Source organism: Rana temporaria, chromosome 3, assembly GCF_905171775.1.
Source record: "Rana temporaria chromosome 3, aRanTem1.1, whole genome shotgun sequence".
Classification (NCBI taxonomy): Eukaryota; Metazoa; Chordata; class Amphibia; order Anura; family Ranidae; genus Rana; species Rana temporaria.
Genome location: NC_053491.1, coordinates 357,542,175 through 357,564,123, shown reverse-complemented (window position 1 = coordinate 357,564,123; position 21,949 = coordinate 357,542,175). Strand labels below are relative to the sequence as shown.

Below are 21,949 nucleotides of genomic sequence, written 5' to 3'. Positions count from 1 at the left end.
CGCATTCTGCGCTCCACCAATCAAAACCTACTCCAGATACCCAAAGCCAGATACAAGTCCAAAGGGGATAGAAGATTTGCAGTCCAGGGACCTCGCCTGTGGAACGCTCTACCAACCACCATCCGACTGGAGTCGGACCACTTGGCCTTAAGGAGAAAGATTAAAACCCATCTCTTCTGAGGTCAAGGGGTTTTCCTTACCCATGGAATAGATACAGCGCCCAGAGGTGATTCAGTTCGCATGTGCTGCGCTTTACAAGTTTCTCACTCACTCACTGTAATCTCGCTCGCTTAAATTTGCCATAAACGCCCCATATGTTCGGTTCGTTTGCATACAAACGAACACCCGATGTTCAACTCGAACATGTGTGGGTCCAGTGATGGTCAGTGGAAAAATGTGTGGGTGTAGTGGTGGTCAGTAGAGAAATGTGTGGGTGTAGTGGTGGTTAGTGGAGGAATGTGGGGGTGCAGTGGTGGTCAATGGAGGAATATGTGGGTGCAGTGGTGGTCAATGGAGAAATGTGTGGGTGCAGTGGTGGTCAGTGGAGGAATGTGTGGGTGCAGTGGAGGTCAATGGAGAAATGTGTGGGTGCAGTGGTGGTCAGTGGAGGAATGTGTGGGTGCAGTGGAGGTCAATGGAGAAATGTGTAGGTGCAGTGGTAGTGCATTGGAGAAATGTGTGGGTGCAGTGGTGGTCAATGGAAAAATGTGTGGGTGCAGTGGTGGTCAGTGGAGGAATGTGTGGGTGCAGTAGTGGTCAGTGGAGGAATGTGTGGGTGCAGTGGAGGTCAATGGAGAAATGTGTGGGTGCAGTGGAGGTCAATGGAGAAATGTGTGGGTGCAGTGTTGGTCAGTGGAGGAATGTGTGGGTGCAGTGGAGGTCAATGGAGAAATGTGTAGGTGCAGTGGTAGTGCATTGGAGAAATGTGTGGGTGCAGTGGTGGTCAATGGAAAAATGTGTGGGTGCAGTGGTGGTCAGTGGAGGAATGTGTGGGTGCAGTAGTGGTCAGTGGAGGAATGTGTGGGTGCAGTGGAGAAATGTGTGGGTGCAGTGGAGGTCAATAGAGAAATGTGTGGGTGCAGTGGTGGTCAGTGGAGAAATGTGTGGGTGCAGTGGTGGTCAGTGGAGGATTGTGTGGGTGCAGTGGTGGTCAGTAGCGAAGTGCATAGGTCATTGGTGGTCAGTAGGAATGCACAGAGCAATAGTGATCAGTGGTAAAGTGTGTAGGACATTGATGGTCAGTAAAGTGCACATAGACAGTGGTGGACAGTGGTGAAGTGTGCAGAAGATTAGCAGTCAATAGTGCACTGGTGATGTGGAAAAATGTGTACGTCGCACGGGGACAGTGGCAATCAGTGGTGAAGTGTGTAGGAAAGTGGCAGTAGAAAAGTGTGTAAGTCATGGCGGTCAGTGGTAAAGTGTGTAGGTCATTGGTGGTAAGTGGATGAATGTTCGGCGGTCAGTGGTAAAGTGTGTAGGTCATTGGTGGTCAGTGGATAAATGTTTAGCGGTCAGTGGTAAAGTGTGTAGGTCATTGGTGGTCAGTGGATAAATGTTTGGCGGTCAGTGGTAAATAGGGTGACCACGTGTCCCGGATTGCCCGGGACAGTCCCGCATTTTGCAGGTCTATCCCGGGCAGGGCCGGCCTTTGGGATGTGCTAGCCGTGCGGCTGCACAGGGCGCCATGGGCAACAGGGGCGCCGTGCGGCCATCACAGCTCGCAAAATGTGAGTCGCAGCAGGGCCGGGCGGTCGGCTCTACCACTAGGCGGATTAGGAAGGCAGCCTCCTAGGGCGCACTGCCACCTAGGGGCTCCGCTGACTCTTGCCTCACCTCTTCCTCCTCATTGTCACTCCCCAGGCTCCCGGCAGAGGATAGAGGGGCCCTGGACAGCCTCGTTGTGTATGTTTAGGTGACCAGGGGGCAAGGGGTGAAGATGGGGGGGGGGCGCCACAGGGCGCCTGAACACCTAAGGCCGGCCCTGATCCCGGGCACCTTCATTCCAGGACAATACAGTGTCCCGGAATGAAACTGACACAGCCATCCCCCAAGCCAAGCTGATACCCCCCAAAAAAGGGTGCCACATCACGGCTTTACTCACTAACAGTACTTGTCCTGGCCAAGAAATGCCTGGAGAAGCACAATCCCACCCCCTGCTTGTGATTTGGAGAAATCATAAATCCCACCTCTTATGTCCAATCACTGTGCTGTGATGCGTTACAGCACAAGCTGATTTTTTGGAAGGGGGGTGTCCCTGAATGGCAGTTTGGAAATGTGGTCACCCTAGTGGTAAAGTGTGTAGGTCATTGGTGGTGGTCAGTGGATAAATGTTCGGTGGTCAGTGGTAAAGTGTGTAGGTCATTGGTAGTCAGTGGTAAAGTGTGTAGGTCATTGGTGGTCAGTGGTAAAGTGTGTAGGTCATTGGTGGTCAGTGGTAGTGTATAGGTCATTGGTGGTCGGTGAAGTGCACAGGGATAACGGTGGTCAGTGGTAAAGTGTGTAGGTCATTGGTAAAGTGTGTAGGTCATTGGTGGTCAGTGGTAAAGTGTATAGGTCATTGGTGGTCGGTGAAGTGCACAGGGATAACGGTGGTCAGTGGTAAAGTGTGTAGGTCATTGGTAAAGTGTGTAGGTCATTGGTGGTGAGTGGTAAAGTGTATTGGTCATTGGTGGTCGGTGAAGTGCACAGTGATAACGGTGGTCAGTCAGTGAAGAATACAGTAAAATTGTAGTTTTTATTTGTGTACTCCCTACAATTTCCAGGAACAATCGCTTAAAAACCCTCTTTATCAGCCACTGTTGCTATCTATGCCAGGCTTTTGTCACCCCTGCATGAAAAGCCAGGGAAGCCGAACTAAGCACAACATGGCTACTGACTCCCTCCCTTCTGACTTTGCACCACTTAGACAAAAGACTGCGCGCTAAGCCCCGCCTGGTACAATAAAGTTTGCTGTATTCAAACACTACGCCTTTCTCCAAACTAGAATCGTACCGACCAATGAGGCTGAAGGCTTAACCGTCTTCGTCATCAATAGGCGACGGAAGTGACGTTGTAGGGCTCAGGGTCTGTCACCGGCTGTGAGAGATGGAGAAAACGCAGAGCCAGCGCTCTGGTAAAAGAGAGGAGGATGAGGAAGAAGACTTCCATGACTGCACGGAGGACCCGGAGAGGCTGAACGGAGAGTCAGAGGAAGAGTTCACAGTGCTGGAGGCGGAGGAGAGCGCTGCAGAGAAGCCCGCTGTCTTGGACAAGGGAGGTCCTGAGCCTGACAAGAGCAAACCTGAGCCTGTCACCAGGGAGAAGGGAGATCCCGAGCCTGTCATGGCAGAGAAGAGACATGCTGAGTCTGTCACTGAAGAGACAGGAAGTCCTGAGCCTGTTATAGCAGAGAAGGGAGATCCCGAACCTTTTACAGAGGAGGAGGAGGAGGAGGAGGAGGAGGAGGAGGAGGAGGAGAATGAGGAGAATGAGGAGGATTTCGATCCTGTATTGGAGACTGAGATAGGAGATGCAGAGATGGAGGAGGAGGTCCTGCAGGAGATGGAGAAGGACATGAGTGAGGATGAGAGAGAGGTGAATATTGGGAGGATGATATATTTGTGAAGCGAAATGGTGAAAGTAAAGTTTGTGCACACTGATAGGGATTTGTTATTTACTAGTTGCCCTCATGTTATTATAGCAACATAGTGTGACTGATGAGTGCTATGAGAAATCAGTGGGTTACAATGTGTGTATCCAGTATTTTGTTTATGGAGATGAATAAAGATCACACAGCTGTGACCACGGCTGCCTACTGGTAGGTTATCCTATGTATGCTAACTCTAAAGCATGGATATGCAATTAGCGGACCTCCAGCTGTTGCAAAACTACAAGACCCATCATGCCTCTGGGTGTCATGCTTGTGGTTGTCAGTCTTGCTATGCCTCATGGGACTTGTAGTTTTGCAACAGCTGGAGGTCAGCTCATTGCATATCCCTGCTCTAAAGTGAACCCATGACTGGGGCTATTGACATTCAAGTACTTACATTATTAAAAAGCAGTAAATGAGCTTCAAACACAAAACATGCCTTCTCTAAACCTCCTCCGTAGCATATAGTGTGGAGTAACTCATCCTTAAACTTCACAGCAGAAGTGTGGTAGTCATTCTCTCTGCACTCCGCTTCCCTCTCCCAGAGCAACTTTGCTGTGTTTATGTCAGAGAGGAGTAGACTGCAAGGCTCCTGAGTCACTCCTGGGTGGAGAACCCGGTGAGCTGCCGAGTCACTGCTGGGAGGGGGAGCTGTGCTAAGGAATCATTGCCTGAAGGAAAGAGCTGAGCTACTGAATCGCTGCTGGGAGGGGGGTAGTAGGGTGGCCTCAGCTGCTGAGGAACCATTTGGACTTTTAAGATGAATTGCTGTAAAGTGCTAGCAGCTGCAAAGGTTATGAGGGCTTGTTTCAATCTGAATAACATTGTTGAAAAATCTCTAAAAATGTGAATTCCCACAGCCTGACAACCAGTTTACTTTAAAGCGATGATAAGTTCAAAACCCCAAATTTTACATATTGCATCTTACCGATCATTAGATGTGGTGGCTGCATTTGTTTTTTTCTTTTCATAGGCTTTTTTCTCTCCAATTTCACCCAGTGATCTGGCCAGTGACGCACCTCCTGTATTGGAGTGCCCCCACTCTTGATGAAGGAACACGGATGGCACCTTAGGACAGCAGAATTGTCCGTCTGGGTGGGAGGGGAGTGTTAAATGACAGTTTTTTTTTTAAAGCGATTGTAAACCTAGTTTTTTTTTTTTTTTTTTATAAATATATTCTTTTTCCATGCTCTGTGCAAGGTTTTAGCACAGAGCAGCCCTGATCCTCCTCTTCTTGGGTCCCCCACTGGTGCTCCTGGCTCCTCCCACCTGTTAAATGCCCCCATAGGAAGCCAATTGCTATGGAGGCACTTGTGCATGCTCGCTGCTGAGCCCAGCTCTCTGTGTCCATAAGACAAACGGCAGGGCTCGGCTCCGCTCCCACTCCCTCCTCACTGGCTGTAATTGACGGCAGTCATGCCTCTGAGTGAATGAAGAGACAGCCAGGACAGCAGCCTCTCTCATGCACATTGCTGGATCTACATGGAGCTGCATACTGAATTTTTTTTTTTTTTTACCTTTTATACATAGAATGCATGAAGGTAAAAACCCTTCAGCCTTTACAATTACTTTAATTACAGTGGTAGTAAAAAAAAAAAAAAAAACATGCAAGACACTGGCATAATGTGCTAGTATGCATCGCATACTAGCACATTATGAAATACTCACCTTAGAACAAAGCCCTTACAGCAGCACCTGCTTACCACTGAGAGGGTTGACACCTTCTACCATTTTTTTTTTCTGGGATTGCGGGCTACGGCGCTGTGAGTGGCTGGTGCCGCGATGACGTCACATGCGCATGGGAGCCCTCGGTTCCCGCAAGAAGCTCCTGAAGACGCGGCACGGAGTGCCGGACCTTCAAAGCGCAGGTGACATCGACGGCTGCATGCAGGGTGAATATTTCCTAAACGCTGCATATTTAGGAGATATTAATTTTGCCTAGAAGTAAGCCTTATAGGCTTACCTGTAGGTAAAAATAATAAAGCAGGCTTTACTACCACTTTAAAGACTTCGCAATTCTAGCAGCTGTCAGCGAATAGTAATGGTTATATACTGTATGTAGTACAACATTTCTATGCTGTCATTGCAATGTATTCTTTTGCTATATCATAACATAGAAAATATCATGTGACTCTAGCCTAACCCCCAAACTGTATTTCACCTGTGGTGAATCCAAATAAATGGTGTATAAATCAAAATACTTTCAGACGTAATTCATACACTATTTATTTATTTATTTATTTATTCATTTATTTGGATTCAACACATTTAAATGTGGTTTGGGAATTGGGACAGAGCGCAGTCACATAATATTTTATGTTAAGATATGGCACCTTTTTTAATTGGAGAAGCTTGGTGTAGACTCCTTTCTTCTTACTTTCTACTACATTTCAATGTATTCTATTGTAGCATACCATCAGCAACATACCTCACTGAACCAGAATAACAATCGTAATAGCCTGGTTTGGAGATGGTCACGGGAACCATCAATATTAAGTGTTGTTTGTTTGGGAGGGGGGAGGGTTTATGGTGCTGTTGTGACATGGGTGTAAACCAGTCAATGTAATTTTTATTTTTAAAGGACAGAAGAAAGGAGAGCACTCGTTTAAAAGAAGAGGGGAATGAGCTGTTTAAGAAAGCAGGTAAGCAAAACTTCACTGCATGAAACGGCTGTACCAGTTGGGTTGTGGCATGGTGAGACAAAGGAAATGAATACAAAAAAACGATTGGATAACTACTGAGAAGCACAGCTGTGCCTTCTTATTTATTAATATTGCACATAAATATTTAACATTTCAAGTCAGCAGTAGGAGCTTGCCGCTATGTACATTTTTTTTTTTAAACATGTTTATTTACAGTGCTCAATAGCTAAAGCTTTAAATTTGCACTCACAGCTGAAAGAATCAAGGAACTGATTCTTTATCCTCCTTGCCGCTTGCTATTTATGGCCCTTTGACACAGACACACTCTGTTTTGACTCGGCAGGGAATCCATGGACTAAGCCCCTGCAGTGTCAAAGCAGGACAGAAACAAATGACACATATTTGACATCTATGTCCATTCAGATTGGTTCTCCATCCTGTGATTAAAAAAAAAAAACAAGACCCATGTAATCTATATGGGTGGTGAAATGTAAGTGCACATGCATCTTCCATTATGGTATTCGGTCAGGGGAATGAAAGTGGACCGGGACGAAAGTGTTTTCCATTTTATGCCATGCAGTGCATTCTTGATCTGTGTAATCACAGGATATAGACTGACAGAACACCAGTGTGATGGGGGCCTATGGCTCCACTCAGATTTTCAAGTGACAGAAACTGATTTTCCTCCTTTTTATGTGGTGAAATGTTTTGTTCTGCTTTGGTTTAGATTATGTCGAAGCTGAAAACATCTATTCTGAAGCTCTACAGAAATGTCCAGCCTTTTACAAGAAAGACCGATCTATTCTATTTTCCAACCGAGCAGCGGCTAGACTGAAACAGGTAAGGAGATGCTAAGCTGCTGTTTTTGGCACAGTGCTGGGAATGAGCAGATGTACAATTACATTATGTTTCAGAACAAATCAAGTACATTATCAAAAGGGTAGAAGTTTGTTTTCAGAAAACGTTATCAAATTAAGCCTAGGTTCACATTGGAGCGATTAGTCATGTGTTTTGAGAGATCAAGTCGCAGCCTATTGGAGGCAATGGCACTGTTCCAATCGGTGCGACACAGATTTTGCGGGCTGCTGATTTGCAAAAGTAGTTCCTGCACTACTTTTTGCCGATTTCAGGTGCGACTTCAATAGACATCTGTGTATGAAGCCACACAGATGTCTTTCAAGTAGCACCTGAAATCGCGCTGACATTGCTTCTTTAAAATTGCGCTACTTCAAGTGAAGTAACGCAATTTCAAAGTGCCATCAATGTGAACCAGGGCTAAAGCTGAGGGTTTAATATTTTCCTTTCTCTTTGAGATACAGCACAAAACAAGTTGGTTATGTGTAATGCTGCGTATCCCATTACTTGCAGGCAGTGTCTGGTAAAAGTCTTCTCTGCTGTGCCTCCACAGAGCCGTTGCATGCAGCCTTGAGAAGTTGTCTCTCTGCACCGTAAATTCTTGTAACAGAAGTCAATGCAAGTCGTGATGAATATGCAGAGAAAACCTTGAGTTGCAGCGATTTGAACAGTTCCCTTGCCAAAAATAGGGTGGAACTTGTCATGCCGTTTTTGAACTGTCAAATCGCATTGGTGTGAACGAAGGGCTTATTGTGTTTCCACTTCCCCCAAAATGTATATTTTTAAGTAAACCACTAAATATAGAGTTGAATTGTTTAGTCAGCCTCGTTATTAAAACGCACTATTGGGTGCAACACTGAGTTTTATATCTAAATAAAGAATCCTCCATTTTAGATATAAGCCTCTGAGAATTATTCCACATCTGTCAACTGACTTTTTAGGTGCCTCTACTACACTATCCTGATCAGGGTTTTTTCCCAACTACTTTCACTCCTAGTTCTATGACATGCATGTGCTGATTTTGTGCTTCAACTGAGCTGCAAAAAAAGATTGCAGCAAGTCTCAACTGAACAGCATATGAAGGAGAATGGATGGACCTTCCTTTGCCCGTCTTTCTCAGTGGGAGATCTGTCAGTGTATAACTAGCTTATAGGCACATGCTGTGATCATTACAACTTCTCATGTATATTTTCATAATTTTGCTTTTACAGGACAAAAAAGAGCTTGCACTAACAGACTGCACTAAAGGTATGTTTGTTTTCTGAATGTATCTCATTCTACATTTTGAATGTAGAAGTTTGGGAATCTGATGACATCCCGTGTAGATTTTCTGTGCGAAATGATTATAAAGTAATTTTGTCTGAAAAGGTGTGTAACAGTACGGCAAATGTGTAGCACCTTGTGAGGCCTGCAAGATGCTGTGCTAGGCAGCCCACATATGAGTCTTCTTTTTTTTCTCCAACCAGCAGGTTGACTTAATTCCTCTATCCACACACTCAACGTAAATGGAGGAATTCTCCCTACTGAGCTATTGTATTCGGACAGCAAGGGGACTTGTCCACCGTCGGAATATACTGATCAGCACTGCCCGCTATGGCTGGTGGCGCTGATTAAGTGGGAAAAAAATCCAACTGAGAAGTTGTACAGAAGCGAATCATTGATCAGCTTTTGTACAACCTCCCTGCCCATACATGGATCAAATTGAGCCAGTACTTGCTGAACCGTCCGAATATTTATCCATGTATGGTTGGCTTTAGTCTTAAAGTATGTGAACCCTTATAAAACAACCCATTCAGATTAAAATAGAAATGAAAGGCAAAACATTTGTGTATAGATAAAAATTGATCACGTGACCTCTGTTCTCGGCTGCATGAGGGGCTTAGAGGCGGAGACTATAGGGGGCATGTCAGCAAGGAGAAAGCTGACCACCTCGGTGAAGAAATGTGTAAGGGGGGGGGGGGAGGGGTCAGCATAAGTCTCTGTTATTGAAAGGCAGGGATGGATGTGCTCCATGTCTAAAAAGAAAGCATGTGTTTAAAAAAAAAAAATGTGCAGAAACGAACGGTCCCACCATCTTCCAATCTCTGATAATACAACCAGCAGCAAAGAGGGTGTCCCAACAAGGCGAGGGAGTGATGGTAAATCACAGATTTGGGCTGATCCAACCAAGGCTCAAAAGCCCAAAGAAAAAGAGGAAAGCAAAGGGACTGGCAAGGTCACCAGGTATTTCACACGGAGAAAGCAAAAAAAAGTACTACAACAGACACAAATCGGGAAAGTTAAATGTTGAGATAACATACGCTAAAATATTTCCACGTGCAACCCCAGGGATCTTGGGCATAGGAAGTAGATCCTAACACTGGGCAACGCCTGAACAAAGATGGCATCAGCCATAAAAATGAGCCATTGTCTGAGGTAGCACCATGTTTGCTTTTCGATGTAACATATTGCCTGTGTTCTGTTCCAAATGTCAGTTTATAAAAGAAACATGCCCCCTGAGACCCAATCTATGCAAAAATATGCCAGCATTCTGAATTAATCTGAAAGATGCATAGGCAGTTTACTCTCCAAGAAGACACCAAAGTACAGTGTATTCAGAAAGTATTCATCACTTTTTCCACATTTTGTTACGTTGCAGCCTTATTCCAAAATAGATCATATTCATTATTTTCCTCAAAACTCTGCAAACAATACCCCATAATGACAATGTGATTGACGTTTGTTTGAAATCTTTGCAAATGTATTAAAAAAAAAACATGTACATACATAATACTTTGTTGAAGCACCTTTGTCGCCAATTACAGCCTCAAGTCTTTTTGAGTATGATGCTACAAGCTTGGCACACCTATTTGTGTCCAGTTTCTCCCATTATTCTTTGCAGGACCTCTTCAGCTTCATCAGGTTGGATGGGGAGGGTCAGTGCACAGCCATTTTTAGATCTCTCCAGAGATGTTCAATCGGGTTCAAGTCTGGGCTCCGGCTGGGCCACTCAAGGACATTCACAGAGTTGTCCTGTAGCCACTCATTTGTTATCTTGGCTGTGTGCTTAGGGTCATTGTCCTGTTGGAAGATGAATCTTCACCCCAGTCTGAGAACCAGAGCACTTTGGAGCATATTTTCATCAAGGATGTCTCTGTACATTGCTGCATTCATCTTTCCCTCGATTCTGACTAGTCTCCCAGTATCTGCTGCTGAAAAACGCCACCAGAGCATAATGTTGACACCACCATGCTTTACTGTAGGGATAGAATTGTCCAGGTGATGAGTGGTGCCTGGTTTTTCTCCAGACATGATGCTTGCCATTCAGGCCAAAGAATTCAATCTTTGTTACATCGGACAAGAGCATTTTGTTTCTCATGGTCTGAGAGTCCTTCAGGTGCCTTTTGGCAAACTCCAGGTGGGCTGTTATGTGCCACTCTGCCATACAAGCCTGATTGGTGGAGTGCTGCAGAGATGGATGTTCTTCTGGAAGGTTCTCGTCTCCCCAAATACTGGAGCTCTGTCAGAGTGGTCATCAGGTTCTTGGTCACCTCCCTGTCTAAAATCCTTCTCCCCTGCTTGCTCAGTTTAGCCAGGCAGCATGCCTGCTTTAGAAAGAGTGCTGGTGGTTCCCAACTCCTTCCATCCACGAATAATGAAGGCCACTGTGCTCATTGGGACCTTCAATACTGCAGAAATGTTTCTGTGCATTGATACAATCCTGTCTCTGAGGTCTTAAGACAATTCCTTGGACGTCATTTCTTGGTTTGTGCTCTGACATGCAATGTTAACTGTGGAACCTTTTGTATAGATGGGTGTGTGCCTTTCCAAATGTCCAATGAACTGAATTTACCACAGGTGGACTTGTAGAAACATCTGAAGGATGACCAGTGGAAACAGGATACACCTGAGCGTCATGGCAAAGGCTGTGAATACTTACTGTATGTACATGTGATTTTTACTTTTTTTTTTTTTTTTTTTTATTAAATTTGCAAAGATTTTAAACAAACTTCTTTCATGTTGTCATTATGGGGTATTGTTTGTAGAATTATGAGGGAAAATAACAAATTTAATCCATTTTGGAATAGGGCTGTAACATAACATAAAATGTGGAAAAAGTGAAGCACTGCGAATACTTTCTGGATGCACTGTATAAACAGGCTGTTGGTGGCAGCACAACCTTCCTTATAATGAACAGAGCATGACCTTTTACAGAGGGTGTTTAAAGCCTTATAGGTTACATCTGTGTGTCTAGGATTAATATAGATGTCGGCAAAGGATAGTTCAATTTTCTATGTTTGTTTGATTACAGCAATTGAGCTGAATCCTGATTATGTTCGCGCCTTACTGAGGAGAGCAGAACTATATGAGAGGACTGAAAAACTTGACGAGGCCTTGGCTGATTACCAGTCTGTTATCAATCTGGATGCATCATGTCACCAAGCCAGAGAAGCATGCATGGTAATATACTTTTAAAAGTCCTGTAGCTGTAATATATTTAAGTGAGAGCAACTGAAATTAACAGTGAACCCAATCCATGATGTCCAGCATATGCGTTCCTCTTGGGTATATCACAACAGGGAAAAGGTTAATCGGCACATCAAAGGTATTTTTTTTTTTATCAGAATTGTAAAAAGCCTGAAGAAAGGATTCAAGGTATTGTGAAAATGTGTGTGTGTGTGTGTGTGATATGATATGATATGATATATATTTATTCATATAAGATGACCCCCTAATTTTCCAGCTAAAGTTTTGGGATATACTCGCTGTATAAGATGACCCCCTTCCTACTAGTCTATCTGGAAGCTGAGGGGTAGCAGGAACAACTGCTGACAGGAACAGGCTTTATTAAGCTTTTTTCAAATCTCACTGTGCCATTGCATACCTCGACGATCCCATACCTTATCCCTGTATATAGAGTCAGTCAGACTGCAGGTGTCCATTATTCAGAAGCCACGCCTCCTCCTCGTGCTGTTCCTTGATGGGCGGAACACTCTGTTTCCCAGCAGAGCCTCTGTTCTGCCTATCACATCCGTGATAGGCGGAACACCGAACAGAAGCTCTGCTGGGAAACTGAATGTTCTGCCTATCGCGAAACGGCACGAGGAGGAGGCGCGGCTTTTGAATAATGGACGCCTGCAGTCTGACTGAGACAGGTACCGGCGTATAAGATGACCCCCGAGTTTTGAGGCATATTTTTAAGTACAAAAGGTTGTCTTATACTGTGTGTGTGTGTGTGTGTGTATATATAAACACACACACACACACATTATATATATATGTATATATATATATATATATATATATACACCATTTTTTTTATGTATGTGTAATTTTTTTTTTTGCTCCACACTGCACATCAGAACCCATGCCACCATCTTCACAGATGTCTCTTACAGATTCTTGCAGCTGGCTTCCTGATGGCACGCTACCGTGTCCATCCTCTTCCAGCATTGTATGCCTCCTGGGATATATGATGTGGATATCCTAGGAGGGCACAGGAGCAGGCAGATGTCATTCTTGCCTAGGAATCAGAGGGCAAAATGGACCATAAATAAAATAAAAACGTAAACCGGTTTGCCTTTTTAAGATGCCAATGGGCAAAAAGTTAGTTTTGAGTGTGGGTTCGCTAGTTTAGTGGCTAGTTGCATTACATTTTATGGAAAATGTACAACTCTGGAGATTGAAAAGGAAAGGTAATTTTTTTATAACATTAAATAACAATATGGCTTGTTGTGTAGGTATTACATATGCCAATTTTTTTTTTGATCTGCTATATTTATTCCACAAAGGTGGCATTACCCTTTTAAAGCAGGGGTTCTTAACCTGGGGTCCATCGACCCCCGAGTGACCCAGTGATGGATTTCAGGGGTCAGTGAGGGCTAGATCAATAAGAAGAAGTAGTAGTAGTATGCAAAGTTGCATTTTATGTGAACATTTCTGGGGAGGGGGGTCCATGGCTTTCACTAGATTCTTAAAGGTCCATGACTCAAAAAAAGGTTAAAAACCTCTTCTTCTTTAAAGGGACAAAACCTAGTGACATGTATGTGTTGCAGAGATGTACTGAATGTTTTATTTGTTATTTTGACTAGACATAGATTTTAAGGGCCTCTCCACACTAGAAAGCAGCGCGTTCCACTGCGATTAATGGTGTGAACTAGCCCTAATAAATTACAAATTTTATATGATAGTTTAGCAATTGATACACAAAAAAAAAATATTTTTATTTTTTATGTTGCAGCGCTTGCCTAGACAGATTGAAGAGAGGAATGAGAAAATGAAAGAAGAAATGCTCAGTAAGTAACCAGATTTTCCTCCCTCACAGACTGTTCTAAGAACCTTTTTTTATAGGCAAGATATGAAATCATGTTTTAAGTTGCCTTCCTATCAGCCCGTGATTACCAAGTATAGACCGTTGCATTTCCCCCTTTTTATGGGAACAGCTTGCTTTACCTGCCAATGGATATGTTGTTCTCTGTAGCAAGATTTGTGGCATCCCTGCCAGACAGAATAGCCTGGTCTGGACTTTCACTGCAGCTACAGTGTTATAGCATATCCCAGAAATACCCACAGCTAGCTTACTAATTGGTACAGAAGAAGCGCATTGATGAAGTTTTCTCTGCTCTGTTTACCATTTACCATAGAACATATGGCACTGCTGCAGAGCAGCGTAATAATTTTTTTATGCAGGGGTTGTCAGGAAGCTGATAAAATCCAAATTCAGGTGCTATTACAGATCTAAAACCTAAAATATATACATTATATGAATTGGAGTTTTTATCTGCCTGTAGTTTTGTCTTGAAGCTGAAGTTGAATATTATTTCCAGATGGGTTTTAAAGCAATTGCAGAGGAAGGTCCTATTGAAAAGTTTGTTTGGGGGGACAAGGACCAATACGTTAACCAATACGTTGGGGGCACAAGGACCAATATGTTTTATAGGTGTTAACCTATAAAGTGCTAAATACATTATCTCACAAAAATGAGTACACCCCTGATATATGTGTAAATATTTTATTATATCTTCTCGTGTGACAACACTGAAGACCTGACACTTTGCTAACAGTGTAAAATTGCTGTCCCCTCAAAATAACTCAACACTCAGCCATTAATGTCTAAACCGCTGGCAACAAAAGTGAGTACACCCCGAAGTAAAAATTTCCAAATTGGGCCCAATCGGCCATTTTACCTCCCTGGTGTGATGTGACTCGTTAGTGTTACAAGGTCTCAGGTGTGAATGGTGTGTTACATTTGGTGCTATTGCTCTCCCTCTCTCATACTGGTCGCTGGAAGTTTAACATGGCACCTCATGTCAAAGAACTCTCGGAGGATCTGAAAAAAAAGAATTAATGCTCTACATAAAGATGGCATAGGCTAGTGTTTCTCAACTCCAGTCCTCAAGGCGCACCAACAGGTCATGTTTTCAGGATTTTCCTCAGATGGAACAGCTGTGGTAATTACTAAGGTAGTGAAACTGATTAAATCACCTGTGCAAAAACATGGAAAGCCTGAAAACATGACCTGTTGGGGCGCCTTGAGTTGAGAAACACTGGCCTAGGCTATAAGAATATTGTCAGGTTCCACTCGGAACAGGCCTCGCCATAGTCAACCAAAGAAGTTGAGTGCACATGCTCAGTGTCATGTCCAGAGGTTGTCTTTGGAAAAGACTTATGAGTGCTGCCAGCTGCAGAGGTTGAAGGGGGGGGGGGGTTGTCAGACTGTCAGTGCTCAGAGCATACGCCGCACACTGCATCAAATTCGGTCTGCATGGCTGTCATCCCAGAAGGAAGCCTCTTCTAAAGATGATACCCAAGAAAGCCCACAAACACTTTGCAGAAGACAAGCAGACTAAGGACATGGTCTCCTCAGACCACAGGACATGGTTCCAGTAATCCAAGATAAACTTATTTGGTTCAGATGGTGTCAAGCGTGTGTGGCGACAACCAGGTGAGGCGTAAAAAGACAAGTATGTCTTGCCAACAGTCAAACATGGTGGTGGTAGAGTCATGGTCTGGGGCTGCATGAGTGCTGCCGGCACTGGGGAGCTACAGTTCATTGAAGGAACCATGAATGCCAACATGTACTGCGACATACTGAAGCAGAGCAGTATTCCAACATGATAATGACCCACAAACACATTTCCAAGATGATCGCTGCCTTGCTAAAGAAGCTGAGGGTAAAGGTGATGGACTGGCCAAGCATGTCTCCAGACCTAAACCCTATTGGGCATCCTCAAATGGAAGGTGGAGGAGCGCAAGGTCTCCAACATCCACCAGCTCTGTGATGTTATCATGAAGGAGTGGAAGAGGACTCCAGTGGCAACCTGTGAACTCCATGCCCAAGAGGGTTAAGACAGTGTTGGAAAATAATGGTGGCCATACAAAATATTGACACTTTGGGCCCAATTTGGACATTTTCACTTAGGGGTGTACTCACTTTTGTTGCCAGCGGTTTAGACAATGACTGTGTGAGTTATTTTGAGGGGACAGCAAATTTACACTGTTATACAAGCTGTACACTCACTACTTTACATTGTAGCAAAGTGTAATTTCTTCTGGGCAGGAAGGGGGTAAAAGTGCCCAGTAGGCAAGTGGTTAATAAAGTGTCAAATAGCACATGCAGATTTCTGTATGCAACACATTTATTTTATATATTACAGGTACTGATCTAGCATCAATTTATGCAGTGCTTTACACATATATTGTATATTCACATCAGTCTCTGCCCTCAAGCTTACAATCTAAGGTCACTATCTCACATTATTATAACAGGGGCCAATTTAGACAGGAGCCACTTAATCTACCAGCATGTCTTTTTGGAGTGTGGGAGGAAACCGGAGTATCTGGAGAAAACCCACACAGGCGCAGGGAGAACATGCAAACTCCAGACAGATGGTACTGTGGTTGGGATTCGAACCAAGTGTTGCTAGGCAGAAAAGCTAACCGCTTAGCGACTGTGCTGCCCCAACACCTTTTTCCTTCTGTTAAGGTGCCAACAAATCTAAAAACGCATCTTTAAATCTTTAAAAAGTGCATATAAACATAATCCAAATGCACAAATATTTTCGCTTGTAAATAAATCCAAAATGCAAAAAGTCCACAGATAACGATACAGAAGTCTATGTATAACTAATCTTCAAAAATATTGAGAAGTATTTTAATCTGTCAAGAAAAACGTTTTCTAATTACAAATTTTCACCTTGTGATAACCTTTTGCCTGAAACACTGCAGCTGCTTTTTGGGGATTAACTCAGAGTGGTATTGACCCCTGCTAGTAGCAAATTCCTGCATAAAAAAGTTGTCTATGCCCACGCAAGATTTGTGCTAACATTTAACAACCTGCAGCATCGGTGAACCTTGTTGGCTGCTGCCGCTACTCAGGGACGACATGTCACTGCCAACAGTGTGTAGGCACACTACTGCTGCTTATATCTCTCTCAATGCATGGGCAGAATAACCTCCACCTTCTAATATGAATGATTGGAGACCAGGTCATTCTGTGCATGTGCCACCCACACATAAATGGAGTGAAAGAATGTCACCAGCACACCACTGATCTCCAAAATGAGTCCAAAGCTTTACATGGCTACAGCAGAAGCAGCGTTTCAAAGCCTCGCAGGACCCCTTCATCAGGTATGTGTCATCAAATGGCAGCAAAACAAATATTCTTGCACACAAATATGTTGACCAAGCGATCCAAAGTTCAGAGTGGAAAATATCTCAGGCCTGACTGCCCTCCAGGATGGGGGTATCCTAGTAGTTACAAAAGAAAATAGAAAAGGGAGAGGGCGCACCAGCCTTTGATATATTTATTAACCTCCCTGGCGGTATGATTCTTTCAGAAAAAAGGTGCTGAAAGCGGTACCATTATTTGCAAGGAAATTTGGTGTTTTATATTGTAGGCCTGTAATTCTTAGGAATAACTCACTTAAATCTGACCAAACCAGTCTAATAGGCATCCCGGGTATGAAATTTTTTTAAAAACAAAATTTATAAATTATAATATAATAAATAACTATAAATAATTATAACAAATAATATAATTATAATAAAAATTATTCAATAATGTAATCAACTCAAAATCACTGAAATTTGCTCAGTTGCAGAATTGTCGCTGTCATTACTTTTTTATTTTTTTATGACGAATTTCCCCACAAATCGCTATCGCACAATTCTGCAACTGATTATAATTTATTATCGCTTTTTTCTAGCTGCTCTAAAACCATTTTTGACATAAAGGGACACTTTTGGTTGCTATGGACAATCTCCAGTTTGCAGGCAGAAAGAACGGTTTTTATTATATAAAAGAACATGCAGGGCACTGGGCAGCCCAGTAGGGACAAGGGGGGGGGGGGTGTGTGTGTAATTTTTACATACAGTACTGTAATCTATAAGATTACAGTATACTGTATGTATTGTGTTTGTTTACGTTTTTGAATTTGGCGCCGTTCTCTGCTCCCGTGTGTCGTAACATCGCAGGGAACAGAGATCAATGGCACAGGAGGACGCTGTGTGAATCGAGCGAGGTCCCGCTCGCTCACACAGCGCGGTGGCATCGCTGGATCCAGGGACAAGGTAAGTAAACCATGCCTGTGGATCTAGCGAGGCAAGCCCGAGTCTGACTCGGGGTTACCGACCGCAGCACAAAAATTTAACCCAGAGTCAGACTCGGGAATACCGCCAGGAGGGTTAAAAGAAAAATTATTAAAAACGACTCGCAAGCATAAAAAGAGAACCACAATGTAACAGTCTTTGGTTTATGATGATTTGTCTACTGGTAGCAGTCTCCAGATCCTATAGAGAGGACGTGCGAACCACTGCTGGCTGACGTGTTTCGAATGGTTGCCTTCTTCCTCAGAGGCTCTTTACATGCCTGGTGAAGGGGTCCTGTGAGACTCCAAAATGTTACTTCTGCTGTAACACTGTTCTCGCTCATTAAAGCTTTGGACCCATTTTGGAGATCAGTGGTGTGCTGGTGAAATTCTTTCACTCTGAGTTATCTTTAGTTCCAGCCGCTAGTTGCTGCAGCACCTGTCTACATACACAGCAATTTATACAGCAATGTGTGCATTGAGAATAATATGCTAGAGCCCACACATAAATGACTTGTTTACAAAGGGCAATGTAAACATCTGCAGTGTAATCGGTGGTGGCACCGCTGGGTACATATTGTTGATATTTACATCGTCGGCAAGATCGATCGCAAAATAAGGTCCATGTACACTGGACACCTGTAAACATTTGCACAAATGTGTACACGCATACAGTGTAAAAATATGGCCAAATGTATGGCTGTGAATGTAGATCTTTCTAGCTTTGGTTTCTGTAGATAAATGTTATGGACCAAAACGGGTCTATATAAATTGACTATTGTACGCCTGTGTGAATGAGCCCTTAAAGGCTGCCATTTCTTTTGTTTCAACCCCATGGTGACAGGGTCACTTTAAACTCTTGTGAGTTATGAATTCATCAATGCTTTTTTATATCCCTCAGGTAAACTGAAGAGTTTGGGAGATCTGGTTCTGAAACCTTTTGGGTTGTCAACAAACAACTTCCAGGTCAATCAGGATTCAGAAACTGGATCTTATTCCGTCAACTTTGTTCAGAATCACAACAACAGATGACATGCAAACAAACCTTCAAAATGCCATTGTTACTTCTAAAGAAAGACTTCAATCTTCATTGATCAGCTGCTCCAGGGAACAGTAACAAATATATAAATGCATTAGTTTGTGGTGAACTCTGTTATAAGCAGGCATCATACATTTACCAACCTGTCTAAAGCGGAAGCTGCAATTTAAAAGATATTTAATATATTTTTAGTTTTTTTTTTTTTTTTTTTTTTTTTTTTGTTTTTTTTTTTGTTTCCTTTTTGTTCATCCTTCCCTTTTTTTTTTTTTGTTTTTTTTCTTCTGTATTATGTTTTTGTTCATTTACATAAAAAATGTTTTGACTGCTGTTTTTATGAATTTTTACTTGCATCTAATGCCCTGGTGGGGTGCTGTGAAAGGAGGAAACCAGTTTTACTCAACTTATTTTGCACAAAAAAATTCAATGGAGGCAATATAGCTGTATTGTGTAGGATGGAGACATAACTGAGAGAGCCTGATATGTATATGGACTGCCCATTCCCAGTAAAAGGAATATTTAGTGTCTCAGATTTTTAAATGTATAAAAATAGGAAATGTGCTGCCTCTAATGGGCAAGTCTTGCTCACCCAGGCTTTTTTTTAAGGTGATGTCTGTTGGTTGTTTACATATGATTTGAAGCAAACCTTTCAGGACAGAAGTTTGGGAACAGCAATTGTTGACATGTTTTATGAATGTGAAAGGTCTGTCCATGCCACCTTCATCCTTTTAAGCCTCATTCACACGATTGGATTTTCTGTGGACAAAGCATTGGACTTTTGTCCTAAGGGTGTTGACCGTAAACTTGTATTGCATACAAGCGGCAAAGAATTGTCGGCCAACAAACATGAAACTATGTGGTTTTTTAGCGCCAACCTTTGGGCAACTTCTGCTAATGTTGTGTTATGGTTAGCATTGCTTCTGAGCATGCGTGTTTGTACTTTGGAGTTTTGTCTGATGGACTTTTGTACACACGATCGGATAATCCATCAGCACACATTTGTTGGCGGACAATTTTAAAGCATGCTATCCCATATTTGTTGGTGGAAAACCCGACAACAATTGTCCGATGGAGCATACAAATGGTTGGATTTTCCGACAACAGCCTGTCATCACACATGAATGACATCATCAGCATGCCACCTTGCTTGTAGGGATCATACTGGAGATGTTGGAAGCATCCTCTTTCAGAGCCAGCAGCTGAAACTTTGCAGGGCTGCTGGCTCATGATACCGTCACCGACCCTGTTCATTCCCGTGCCTTTAGTGGAATCGAAATCTGTTTCTTCCTGCACTTTGTAAACTGCTCAATATAAACCAATCCTAAATGCTGTGCTTCGTGTCCGTTACTGTGCCCACGGGACCTGCGGACTCTATGTCCGCCGGTGCTCCGCAATCGGGTCACAGAGCTAAAGAACGGAGAGATGTCAGTGTAAACACATCTCCCCGTCCTTCCCCTGACATGTCACTAATCGTCTGTTTCCTGTCATCGGGAACAGCGATCAGTGACGTGTCATGGCAAGCCACGCCCCTTAACAGTTAGTAGCACTTCCTAGGTCACACTTAACCCCCTTTAGTGCATCTACAGGTTAACCCCTTCACTGCCAGTGTAATTTTTACAGTAATCGGTGCATTTTTATAGCACCGATAGCTGTAAAAATGACAATGATCCCAAAATGGTGTCCGATGTGTCCGCCATAATGTCGCAGTCACAATAAAAATGGCTGATCGCCGCCATTACTAGTAAAAAAAAAAATATATTTTCTTTTAAATGCCATAAAACTATCCGCTTTTTTTGTAGACGCTATAACTTTTGTGCAAACCAAGTGCTTATTGCGTTTTTTTTTTTTTTAATAATATATATATATATATATATATATATATATATATATATATATATATATTTGGGGATATTTTCGTATAGCAAAATGTAAAAAATATTGAATTTTTTTCAAAATTGTCGCTCTATTTTTGTTTTATAGTGCAAAAAATAAAAACCGAAGAGGTGATCAAATACCACCAAAAGAAAACTCTATTTGTGGGGAAAAAGGACGTCAATTTTGTTTGGGAGCCACGTCACACGACCGCGCAATTATCAGTTAAAGCGACGCAGTGCTGAATCGCAAAAAGTGGCCCTGTCTTTGGCCAGCGAAATGGTCTGGGGCTTAAGTGGTTCGAACCCATTAGAGAGATTCCTCTCTCAGCTCTCACCCGTAAGGTAGTATTCCTTGTAGCATCACCTCACCATGACAGGTGCCTAAATGGTGGCTTTTTGCTGCAAGGAATCCTTTCCTGCTTTACAAAGGGACAAAGTGGTGTTAAGGTCCAGGACTCCCTAATGCTAAAGCTAGTGTCTACCTTTTAACCAAAAACAGGAAATCGTTGTTCTGCCTCCGCCTGGCTCCATTTCAGCAAAAGAAAATTTCTCCCAGTTGACTGGATCTGGTTTGGGCTATGAGAACCCATCTGTTACGGCTTCCATCAGGAAGATTGATGTTTTTGTTATAATCCCCGGTGGACCCCATATGGGTACACCAGCTTCGCTCTACCATCTCTAGGTTGCTCAGGCAGACTATCGTTCAAGCGTTTGTATCTTAAGGCTTAAGGGTTCCACCCTTTCCTGTCAATGTGTACTCTACTAGATCTGAGAGTGCTTCTTGGGGGATTAAGCAGCTATTTTCAGATTTGCGAGGTTGCCACCTGGCCTTCATTTAACACATTCACCAAGTTCTACCTGATGAATGTTGTGGTCTCATCTGATGCCAGCTTCTGATGTAAGGTCTTTCAGTTGCCTCTATGATTTGCAGGCAGTCCCCAGTTCTCTAATGGATGGCTGTGCCCAATGTTAGCGCTTGTTTGCTGTCCCCCTCTATTGGACTGCTTTTAGACGTACAGAAAGCTAAAGACTGCCTTTGTCTTTCAATAAATGAGAAAGAAAATAGGATTTTTGTACTTGCTGTCATATCCTTTCCATGGAGTTTATTTAGGGACACATCTTGCACATCTCTGTGTTTCTGATCGTGTTCTCAGTACTGCTTTCCTACAAAACTGAGCAACTCTGGTGATAGGAGAGTGCTGTTCTGGGCTGGCCTACAGGTTTTACTTTTTGTCAGTGTTCAGTCCTCCTGTAGGTGCAGTATACCCGAAGGTGAGATTTCCTGTGTTTCTCAATAGACTCCCAAGAAAGAGTACAGAAATCCTATTTTTAAAGGGGTTGTAAAG

General features: G+C 43.1%; 1 protein-coding gene across 2 annotated transcripts; it reads left to right on the top strand.

Annotated features, from left to right (window-relative positions):
- The first annotated feature begins 2,999 nt into the window (after positions 1-2,999).
- TTC1 (tetratricopeptide repeat domain 1) lies at positions 3,000-18,952 on the top strand. 2 transcript variants are annotated; one of them, XM_040345230.1, is made up of 8 exons: positions 3,000-3,423; positions 3,463-3,573; positions 6,210-6,270; positions 6,998-7,110; positions 8,337-8,373; positions 11,417-11,565; positions 13,346-13,400; positions 18,595-18,952. In XM_040345230.1, the coding sequence occupies exons 1-8, from the start codon at positions 3,085-3,087 to the stop codon at positions 18,723-18,725; spliced, it is 996 nt and encodes a 331-aa protein (XP_040201164.1). In that variant the 5' UTR covers positions 3,000-3,084; the 3' UTR covers positions 18,726-18,952. The 2 variants fall into 2 exon arrangements, with proteins under 2 accessions (XP_040201164.1, XP_040201165.1); XM_040345231.1 differs by lacking the exon at positions 13,346-13,400 and having other exon boundaries at positions 18,595-18,688.
- Positions 18,953-21,949: the final 2,997 nt, after the last annotated feature.